At 55.7% G+C, this 10722-nt stretch overlaps 1 protein-coding gene across 2 annotated transcripts; it reads right to left on the bottom strand.

Annotated features, from left to right (window-relative positions):
- Nucleotides 1-8002: 8002 nt before the first annotated feature.
- On the bottom strand, nt 8003-9974 carry LOC125509955 (double-stranded RNA-binding protein 5-like). 2 transcript variants are annotated; one of them, XM_048675032.1, is made up of 3 exons: nt 9356-9974; nt 9020-9222; nt 8003-8911 (listed from the first exon to the last, which is right to left on the bottom strand). In XM_048675032.1, exons 1-3 carry the CDS (start codon nt 9599-9601, stop codon nt 8335-8337), a joined length of 1026 nt encoding a protein of 341 aa, XP_048530989.1. In that variant the 5' UTR covers nt 9602-9974; the 3' UTR covers nt 8003-8334. The 2 variants fall into 2 exon arrangements, with proteins under 2 accessions (XP_048530989.1, XP_048530987.1); XM_048675030.1 differs by having other exon boundaries at nt 9003-9222; nt 9356-9971.
- Between the last annotated feature and the right edge of the window lie 748 nt (nt 9975-10722).

The following is a 10722-nucleotide window of genomic DNA, read 5'->3' as shown; positions in this document are numbered from 1 at the left end:
ACGGCACCTCCGAGTTCTAGCACACGTTCAGCTCGATGACGATCCCCGGACTCCAATCCAGCAAAGTGTCGGGGAAGAGTTCTGTCAGCACGACGGCGTGGTGACGATCTTGATGCTCTACTGTAGCAGGGCTTCGCCTAAACACCGCTAAAATATTATCGAGGACTATGGTGGAAGGGGGCACCGCACACGGCTAAGAATATGATCACGTGGATCAACTTGTGTTTTCTCTGGGGTGTCCCTGCCTCCGCTGGCCGGCCAAGGAGGAGGCGCCAGGAGAGTCCTACTCCCTCTGGGAGTAGGATTCCCCCCCCCCAATCCTAGTCGGAATAGGATTCGCGGAGGGGGAAAAGAGGAGGAGGGGGCCGGCCACCTCTCCTAGTCCTAATAGGACTAGGGAAAGGGGGAGGCGCGCAGCCCATCTAGGGCAGCTCCTTCTCTTTTCCACTAAGGCCCACTATGGCCCATTTAGCTCCCGGGGGGTTCCGGTAACCCTCCCGGTACTCCGGTAAAATCCCGATTTCACCCGGAACACTTCCGATGTCCAAACATAGGCTTCCAATATATCAATCTTTATGTCTCGACCATTTCGAGACTCCTCGTCATGTCCGTGATCACATCCGGGACTCCGAACAACCTTCGGTACATCAAAATGCATAAACTCATAATGTAACTGTCATCGTAACCTTAAGCGTGCGGACCCTACGGGTTCGAGAACAATGTAGACATGACCGAGACATGTCTCTGGTCAATAACCAATAGCGGGACCTGGATGCCCATATTGGCTCCTACATATTCTACGAAGATCTTTATCGGTCAGACCGCATAACAACATACGTTGTTCCCTTTGTCATCGGTATGTTACTTGCCCGAGATTCGATCGTCGGTATCCAATACCTAGTTCAATCTCGTTACCGGCAAGTCTTTTTACTCGTTCCGTAATACATCATCTCACAACTAACATATTAGTTGTAATGCTTGCAAGGCTTATGTGATGTGTATTACCGAGAGGGCCCAGAGATACCTCTCCGACAATCGGAGTGACAAATCCTAATCTCGAAATACGCCAACCCAACATCTACCTTTGGAGACACCTGTAATGCTCCTTTATAATCACCCAGTTACGTTGTGACGTTTGGTAGCACCCAAAGTGTTCCTCCGATAAACGGGAGTTGCATAATCTCATAGTCATAGGAACATGTATAAGTCATGAAGAAAAGCAATAGCAACATACTAAACGATCGGGTGCTAAGCTAATGGAATGGGTCATGTCAATCAGATCATTCAACTAATGATGTGACCTCGTTAATCAAATAACAACTCATTGTTCATGGTTAGGAAACATAACCATCTTTGATTAACGAGCTAGTCAAGTAGAGGCATACTAGTGACACTTTGTTTGTCTATGTATTCACACATGTATTATGTTTCCGGTTAATACAATTCTAGCATGAATAATAAACATTTATCATGATTATAAGGAAATAAATAATAACTTTATTATTGCCTCTAGGGCATATTTCCTTCACTTTGTGTTGTTTCGTTCTAGTTGATCAGTAGTGGAGCCCAGTCGGGACGATCGGGGATCTGTGTAGCATTTGGGGTAGTCTTCTTTTATTTTGGTTCCGTAGTCGGACCTTGATTGTATTTGGTTGATGTAATGCTTTATTCTTGTAATGGTGTGAAGTGGCGATTGTAAGCCAACTATGTATCTTTTCCCCCTATTGTATTACATGGGTTGTGTGAAGATTATCTCACTTGCGACATTGCTTTCAATGCGGTTATGCCTCTAAGTCGTGCTTCGACACGTGGGAGATATAGCCGCATCGAGGGCGTGACATAGTATTTTGATTTGAGCACTCTCGCACAAAGGCTTCCTGGTTTCTGTAACAATCTCCACCCTTGCCTTGCTAACAGCGCTTGGTTGAACATATGCATATCTCTAAATCCAATACCGCCTCCTCTCTTGGGCTTCGCCATTTTATCCCGTGCCATCCAATGCACCTTCCTTTGGCCCTCCTCTTCGCCCCACCAAAACTCTCGTATCACTTCCTCATAATTTTCACAGAAACCTACAGGCATCTTGAACAGCCCCATTGTGAAGGTTGGTAGCGCCTGCACGATTGATTTTACGTGCACCTCTTTTGCAGCAAAGGACATGTGTCTACCAGCCCTGTTGTTGCATCTCTTCATGAATCTCTCCATTATGGGCTGGAAGTTTTCATCCTTCATTCGCATTAGCGCACACACACATAAATGCTAATGTGATATTTTCTTTATGCTCCCTGCTGGACTCGTGGGCTATACTATAAAAATAAGTACTGCAAAAAATGTTGTGCATGGTGTTTAGAATACTTGCTCAAGTGACGAGTGAAATCTTCAAAAGGGCATGGTTGGGGCCTAGGATATGCCCAATACTCCTCATCTTCTGTTTACAGAGCTCAAATCTGAAATTTCATCAACTAAGGCAAATGATGATTGGAGGAATGTACTCTCACTTTATAAAACTATTCAAATTAAACTGATGTACTAATTTGGAGTATGTACGTACAGGCGATCGATCACAGTTGACGTCGCCACGCGCCGAGAGACTGAACAACCGACGCGACGTGCTACCGTCGCCACTACATAAATGGGCGGCGCTGTTGACCATCTCATGTGATCCGAGCGGCGCGCATGTGCACCGAGTCATGGACCGATCCCACTTGCACGAGGTGTATAGCGAGCGTCGTCGGGCCACGAGGACGACGACGTCCACGAGGCATCGGTCGCTCGCGGGCGTATGTAGGAGCTCATTATCACTGCACGCGCGCCGGCGCCGAGGCCTGCCGCCTACCCTGGATCTGCCCGCGATCCTAGGACTTGGCGTGGGCGGTTAACTACTCAGTACTCCCTCTGTCTAGGTGAGTAATGGCATCTCCAGCCGTTGGCCCTCCAGGGGGCGTCTAAAAGCGCCGCCTGGGGGTGAGCCGGCGCAAAAAATGGCCCTGGGGGTGAGTCGGTCCCCAGCCGTCGGCCCCCAGGGCCGCCCCCAGGCGCGTATAAAAAAAAGAACCGTTCGGCGAAGTTATGATAAAAACTAGTTAAATTTCGGCCAAACATGGCAAATTTCGGCGAATCTCATCCAAACATTACATTAACCTAATCTAAAAAAAGAAAGGGGCTGAAGTTGTCGCCGCCATCGTCGTCGTCGGCCTTCTCCTCCTTGACGCGGGTGCCCCTGCTGGACCCCTGCCCGGCGTCGCCATGGCGAACAGGCGGTGGCGCGTCGTCGTCGTTGTCGCTGTCGCATAAGACGACGACCCCGCCTTCCTCGCGGCCGCGTCGGCGCTCCTCGAAGCGGCGTAGGGCCGCGCGCTGGCGCTCCTTCTCCTTCTCCCGGCGTGCCTTCTCCATCGCAATGGAGTCCTGGCGCGCCCATTCGAGGGTCGCGTCGTCGTCGTCGAACTCCGCCTTCACCGGCGCCAGCCCCGGCTCCGTCTTTGGCTTGACGAAGCGCGGAGGAGCCGACGAGGAGGAGGCGCGCCGGCCGCCCTCGTTGATGACTATGCCGGCGCTGCGAGTGCGCCGGCCAAGCGGCGTCTCCGCCGCGGGCTCGGCCTTGACGCCAAGCAGCGCCGGAGAGCCGGAGGAGTGTGAAGAAGTGCGTGATGAGGAGGAAGAAGAGGAGGCGCCGAACCTCCTTGGCGCCCATGGCCCGACGCGTCGGTGCTGCCCCGGGGCGGCCACCCTCGCCAGGGGATACGCCAACGGCGGGTTGTTGTCGCCCTCGAGTGTGCAGCCGGGGACGCCCCACCAGAGGTAGCGCCCCTCGCTGTTATGCCGGCCGCCGACCACCGGCACGCCGTTGGTGGACGCCAAGCGCTGCTGCTGGCGGCGCTCGAAATACGCCGCCCAGGCCGCGTGGTTGTCGGCGGCGTACTGCGGGAGGGAGAGTTGGGCGTCGGTGAGGGACGCGCGCACGATCTCGACCTCCTCGGCGAAGTACTTCGGCTTCGCCACGGCGTCGGGCAACGGGGGAATGGGCACTCCCCCGGCGCTGAGTCTCCACCCCATTCGCCCGGCGCGCATGTCCGGCGGCGCCGGGATGTTCGCCTAGAACAGGAGCCAGGACTCCTGTTCGCGGAGATGACGGCGACCGAAGCCGTTGGCCGCCGCCTTGTCTCCGGGGAAGCATTCTGCCATGGCGACGGCGGGGATGGGCGGGCTCGGGAGAGGTAGAGGGAGGGGCTGGGCGGCGGCACTCGGGAGAGGCAGGGAGAGGAAGGGGCTGGACGGCGGCGAGGGGCGGGGCTGGTGTGGCCACAGGCGAGTGGAGGCCGCCGGCTTTTATAGCCGGGCCGCGCCCGTGTGTACGCGTGCGAGGGAGGGGAGGCGTCGGCACGCCGTCCCGTGACGCGCCGCCCATGAGGAATCAATGGCAAGGCTGACCGGCGGCAGCCTTGCCATTGATTCCCCGCGGGAACCGAGGCCGTTGGGGGAAGACGAGGCGCCGAGTCGCTGACGCGGCTGGCCCGCGTCTTTTTCGCGCCAAAACAGCTCGCCCCGGCGCCCCCGGGTGCCCCCCAGCGCGCCGGGTTCGGCCTGGGTCCGCCGGCGCTGTTTTCGGCCCAAGCCGGCGAAAATCGGGCTCCTTGGGGCGCGACTGGGCCGTTTTTTCGGCGCCGGCGCGAAAAAATCGCCTGGGGAGGCCTTCCTGGGGGCGCGGCTGGAGATGCCCTAAGGCTGGTCATAGTGAGGAGTAACTTAGACTAGTGTCATGCATATGACACTAGTCTAAGTTACTACCTTCATAATGCAAAGTAACATAATAGTAGTATCATAGATGGCTTCATTTATTAGCTCGTAGACTCATCTTATCTTGAAAAGCGCTATGTTACAGTAACATATTATGTTACCATCTCTCATTAATTACTTGCCACATAAGCAAAATTTTCTCGAAGTGTCTTATGTTACTAGCTAAGGGCATCTCCAATGGTTGTAAGATAGTTGTTGGTAGACTTTGCCACATAGGATTTTTGATGATGTGTCATACAATAAATGAGGGAAGAGAGGAAGGTTGTATGTACATGAACCAACACCCCTTGCACAAGCTCCAATGTAGAATGAGAGAGCACATTATTTATTATCTTACATCTTATTGGACAAACTAGATACAGCCCATTGGAGTTGTTGTATGTTAAGATGTTGATTGATGACATGGCATATTTTGCCAACAAACTAACATACAAACTGTTGAAGATGCCCTAAGTTACTCCCACTATGACTAGCCTAAGGGCATCTCCAACAGCTGTAAGATAGGTGTTGGTAAATTTGCCACCTAGGACAAAGTGATGATGTGGCATGTAATAAATGTGGAGAGAGAGCAAAGTTGTATGTAGAATAACCAACAACCTTTGCACAAGCTCCAAGGTGAAATAGAGTAATCACATTTATTTTCTTATCATCTATTGGATACCTTAGATACAACCCATTGGAGTAGTTGTATGATAGCTTGTTGGTTGATGACATGGACATTTTACTAACAAGACTAACATACAATCTATTGAAGATGCCCTAAGTCATCTTAGATTGTGCACCGTGACCAAGGAGAAGGGGAAAACTAGAGACTTTAATGTTTATTTGCTAATTAATAGCATTACATGCAATGAATGCATGTCGTGTTTGGTAATCTCAAGTCATTAAAAGCATACGCACTTCTCATCTCTTATTGATTGATATGTCAAGAAACAAGAAACGAGGTAGAAGTTAATGCATCGCGTCTAAGTATTTTATGACTATTTGGTTTTCGTAAGATGACTTATACATCTAAACGAATAGAATAGTTTTTTTTAGGATCAACATCGCCGCCTTATATTATCCGAAACTATATCCGAAACTAGGAATGTCGTCAGACAAAAAACTCCAGAATATGCTCTGGGGTACAGAAAACTAGAGTTTACATAAAACATCTCCTAACCCTACTTTAGCTAACTCCTCCACGTCACCTTCACATCATTGAAAGCCAGGAGCAGATTCTTGATCTCCTGAACAGCGTTCGCTTGATGGTCAAACACGTCTGAGCGTATGAGAAAGAAATGAGCTTCGATCTTAAAGACAATCTTAATCATTTATTTGATTGAACTGTTTATTATACTTATATATTGTAGCCTAGCCTATAGCAACGCATGTGCAGTCTACTAACAAACCTCTAAACGCAACATGCCTCGTGTTGCAAAGCACTCGTCAACGGATCAGGCGGCCTACGCTACCCAGACGCAGCGATCCACCCAGCGCCAAGCCCGCCCGCCGCGCTCGGATACATACTACGCCAGCCGTTGGCTCCGCTCGCACGGTGGAGGATCGACCTCTGTCGGCCCGTCCGTCGTCGTCGGGGCAGGCTGCCAGGTGCCCCCTCCGTCAAGGCCGCCTTAAATAGGGCGACCGATCGGTCACAGCCCACGTCGCCGCGCAACCGCTTGCGCGCCGACAAACACAGGCATAAATGGCCGGCGCGGTTGACTACGCGCGCGAGTGCGCGCCGATCCAAGCGCCCGGCCAGCGCGCACGTGCCCGGCTGCACGCGCGCATCCATGGACCGATCCTTCCTGCACGGCGATTCGCACGAGGTCGACGGGGCATCGGCCGCCGCGAGCGTGCGTGAGATGGGTGCTCATCATCACGGCACGCGCGCCGACGCCAGGATCACGCGGACATCCGGCCGGGCGTCGACGCCGTAGGCCTGCCGGCTGCCGCCCGCGAACAGATGTTGGGGCCTGGGGCGGCGTTTCTTCAACGGCTGGGGCGACGCTTGGCTTAAGCCACACGTACGCGACGTGCTCCTGTCTAGCTAGATAGATCGTGCTCCGGCCGGTCCTGCCGTGAATCCAGTCTTGCTGGTTCACATTTACGCAAACGTTTTTCCCTGCTCTGAACCAAGCGTCGCTGGATGGACCTCGGGTGTCCGGGTCCATCCAGCACCGCTGCTGCTCTCTCCTGCAGAAGCTACACCATGGCCCCTTGGCAAGATTCCTTCCCAGGGTAAATGTGAGGCTCGACCAAATTCGACGTACGTACTACTACAGTAGTTTCTCCTCCTGTTTTATCGTGTGGACTATACTAGCAGCAATGCTCCTACTGATGGAGTGGAGCGAGTGATGGGGGCATTGATGGAGCAAGACAGTGCCCACTAAACGGCCACTGGCCTCCATTAAACCATGCCTGCCACCCATCTCATCTCATCTCCTCCCTCGCAAGGCCATAAATGTCTGCGCCATGCCAATTAATGTCCACAGCTCAAGAAATACAGTAGTGTCTCTGCTCTGTGTTTCTGTATGCGTGAGGCGTGACCACACCACACAGCCCTCTCTCGTCGTCCCTCTTCCTTCACGGCCGGCCCCGGCCCCGGCCCCGTGCCTTGCCATGGCAGCAACCCCACTTCTTCTCTCCGTGGCGTCATGGCGCCGTCCCGTCTGCTCGCTCGCCGGTCAGGGTCGGCCGCCATGAAGGCTCCCAGCGTGCGAGATCTGTGGTAGCGTACCCGCCTCCTTCCATGCATGCCTCCAGCGTGCATGATCAGGAAGCAGATCGCCTTGCCAAGCACCAGCAAGCAGCTTCCTGCACGCGCGCGTAACTCCTGATGAGGATGTCGACGAGTACGTACGGCCGCTGCTTTCACTCGGCCCGATCGGTCGTCTCGTCTCCCTCGGATGCGTGCTTGCAACAGTGCCCTCATTCATGCGCGCGTGAACGGAGTCAAAGCAGCAATGCATTGCACGGCTGCTTAATTGATGCGCTGCAGAATCCAGCGATGGGCCATCACATATCCCATCGGTTAGCCTTGTGTCAGTGCGGTTGTATGGCCCTGGCTTTTCGATCGGACCGGATCAGAAGCCCTCAAGTTTATACTCCTACTTGGTTTCTGACGCTGTTAAAATTGATGGAAATGGATGGATGGACTGATCGAGCAACGAACTCGAACCACGGGACACACATGCGTAACCGGAGCCAAAGAAAATGGTGATGAGCTAGCTGTTTGACAGACACAGCAAGGATCGATCATGGCTTCTACTCAAGGAAGCCCTAGTAGGAGCTATATTCATAATATGTCCATCTCCATCTAAACCACCTAGCGGTTTCAAGAAAGGAAGAGCGGGCAGAAGGTGGTCACTTACACAAGCTTAGACACAGCAACTTGCGATCAAAATTCCCTTCCTAGAACCAAGACTGATCTGATCATATATAGCTACTGAACCTCGTCCTCTTCATCTTCAAAAGCTGGCGGCTGCGAGCTCACGCCTCGCCGCCTAGTGCTCTGCAGGTGCTGCCGGGTTGTCGTTCCGGTCATCGTCATCGTCATCCTTGGTGGCCGCGGCCGGCTGCGGCGGCGCGGAGCACACGGGGATCACCGACCGCACGCTCACCGCCATCGCCGGCGAGTGGAACCCGCCCGCGGCGAAGTATCTTGGCGCCGCGCCGGCGTGGTGGTACGCCGGGACGTGCGGGTAGTAGCACGGCGCCGACGGCATTGCCTCTTCTCTGTTGGTCACCATGGCCCTCTCCAGCATCTGCACCAGCTCGGCCGCATCGATCCTCCTCTGCCGCTCCAGCTCGGCGCCGTGACGGGAGGTGGACGGCGCCGGTCGCTGCAGCATGTGCAGCGGGGGCAGTATCCTGGGGCCGGCCGGCTGCGACTGCGGCTGCACGTGGCGCGTCCTCGGGTGTGCGGCATGGGAGCTCAGAGGCAGCCATTGGTGTCTGTAGAGCGACGGGTTCGGAGCAGAGGAAGAAGATGAGCCGGCGAGGCAGTGCTGCTTCGACGCCGCATTGCCGTCGCAACGCTGCTTCAAGGCGGCGAGCACTCTGGCGACGACCACGTGCTCCTGCTCCTCGCCGCCGCAGCCGTTGCCGGGCTCCTTGCGCGCCTCCGGCACTGCAGCAGGAGCCGTAACATCATTGGTTAGCTGTGATCTACAAAGATCCGGTGGTATTGAGATTCGGGAGGGCCGTGGTGAGTTGCTTACTCTGCTTCAGGGCGTACCAGGCGGTCATGGCGGCGTTCTTCTCCGCCTGCTTCTTGGTCCTGGCGGCGTCGCCGGCGAAGCTGAGGCCGGCGAGCTCGACGCTGGAGGCGAAGACGGGCGAGTGGCCCGGGCCGGAGCGCACGGTGGTGTAGGCCGGCAGCTTCAGCCCCGCCCGGTGCGCCGTCTCCTGCAGCAGGTTCTTGTACACCCCGGTCTCGTCCTGCACGCCATTGGCGTCAACGACACAACGACCAACACAGTTGAGCTTTGAGCACACCATTGACCATTCGCACCAGCGAGACATGCAGAGCAAGCAAGCGCATCGAGGAGGAGAAGGAGAAGAAGCAGCTTACGAGGACTCTGGCGGTGAGGTAGGTGGATGGCCCGCGGGTGGAGAGGCGGGCGAGCGCGACCTCGGCGGCGGCGTGCTCGGCCTGGCGGAGCGTGGTGCAGCAGGTGGGCCCGTGGAAGGTCTCGCCGTTGAAGGTGACGGTGGCCTTGAAGCGGGGCGCATGGTCGGGCCCCTCCCGCGTGCACACGTACGACGGCAGGCTGAAGCAGCTCCTCTGCGCCAGCTCCTGCAGCTGGTTCTTGTACATCGATCCGGCCCCTTTGTCACGCAGCCACCTATCTATCCCCTCTCCTCCTCCTCCTCCTTCTCCTTCTCCTTCTCCTTCATAGGATCATGGCGCCCACCCCAGCCGCCGCTCCAGACGCGCACGGGAGACAGAGAAACAGATCGATCGTGGTGGCTGCGGCGGTGTTCTTGGCGAGGGAGAAGAAGGGAGGAGGGGGGTCGAGCCCGGGTAGGCGAGAGTGTTTAAGTGAGGGTACAGACCTCTCTCTCACACACACACACACTCTCTACTGTGCCTCTGTATACAACCTCTGTATCTGTGCGTCTGCGGTGCTCGGCTCCACCCTCCCTCGCTCCGGCAGTCCAGCTAGGGGTAGAGTGGATCAGTGAGGCTGGGTTGGGTGGGGGGCACAGACACCTTCTGGTATTAATGGCGGGCATTTATGGTGTTTTGTAACCATCCTGCGCTGCGCTGCGCAGCACGCTTACCCAGGGCGAGCCGGCCCGGTCAGGATGCCATCACGGCCTCCGACCTCTCCCTCTCCCTCACCCTCTCCCACTCTCTGCTGCTGCTCTCTGCCGCAACCGGCCGGCCGGCCGGCACATGCGCGCCGCTGCGGCGAGCCAGCGCCAGCGGCAACGATTCCTTCGCCCGCCTCGTGCAGTCGCGGAGGCTTGGCTCCATTTGACACGGGGGAAAGCTGGGCTGGACTGTGCCCTGCCCTGCTGCGTGTACGCACGCGCGCATAGGTATTCGTTTCGTGGGTGAGACGGTGCCGCGGCGCATGGCAACGAGAGACACTGTTGTTGGCTGCTGCCTGCGCTGCGCTCGAGCAGATGATCGATGGCCCTCTCGCTCTGGTGACGCATGGCGCCAAGAGACTGGCCGCTGCTCGTCGATCCGTCGCGGTCACTCCATGGGCGCAGCGCCGGCGACGTAGGAGGAGGACTGGACTGCCCATTCGAATGTGGCAAGCGGCTTTGTTAAGTTCGTCTTCGAATATTGTCCTACAGAGGCGCGGGAGGAGAGGATTTAAGACAAGCAAGTGCGGACTGCGGAGGCATGCGGATTGTGAGCCCATTGATCTGCGCCAAGATTCGCATAGTCGGGGCTTATTTCTTGTATTACCAAGCGTATGTTGT

The sequence above is a fragment of the Triticum urartu genome, chromosome 5 (genome assembly GCF_003073215.2).
Source record: "Triticum urartu cultivar G1812 chromosome 5, Tu2.1, whole genome shotgun sequence".
NCBI classification, from domain to species: Eukaryota; Viridiplantae; Streptophyta; class Magnoliopsida; order Poales; family Poaceae; genus Triticum; species Triticum urartu.
The sequence above is the reverse complement of the archived record's forward strand: the minus strand, read 5'-3'. Positions and strand labels throughout refer to the sequence as shown.

Coding starts and splice junctions, on each gene's coding strand:
- LOC125509955 (XM_048675030.1), bottom strand. CDS start 9,601: ATGTACAAGAACCAGCTGCAGGAGCTGGCGCAGAGGAGCTGCTTCAGC. Junction 9,223..9,355: donor ACCTCACCGCCAGAGTCCTC/GTAAGCTGCTTC, acceptor AATGGCGTGCAG/GACGAGACCGGGGTGTACAA. Junction 8,912..9,002: donor CTGGTACGCCCTGAAGCAGA/GTAAGCAACTCA, acceptor CTCCTGCTGCAG/TGCCGGAGGCGCGCAAGGAG.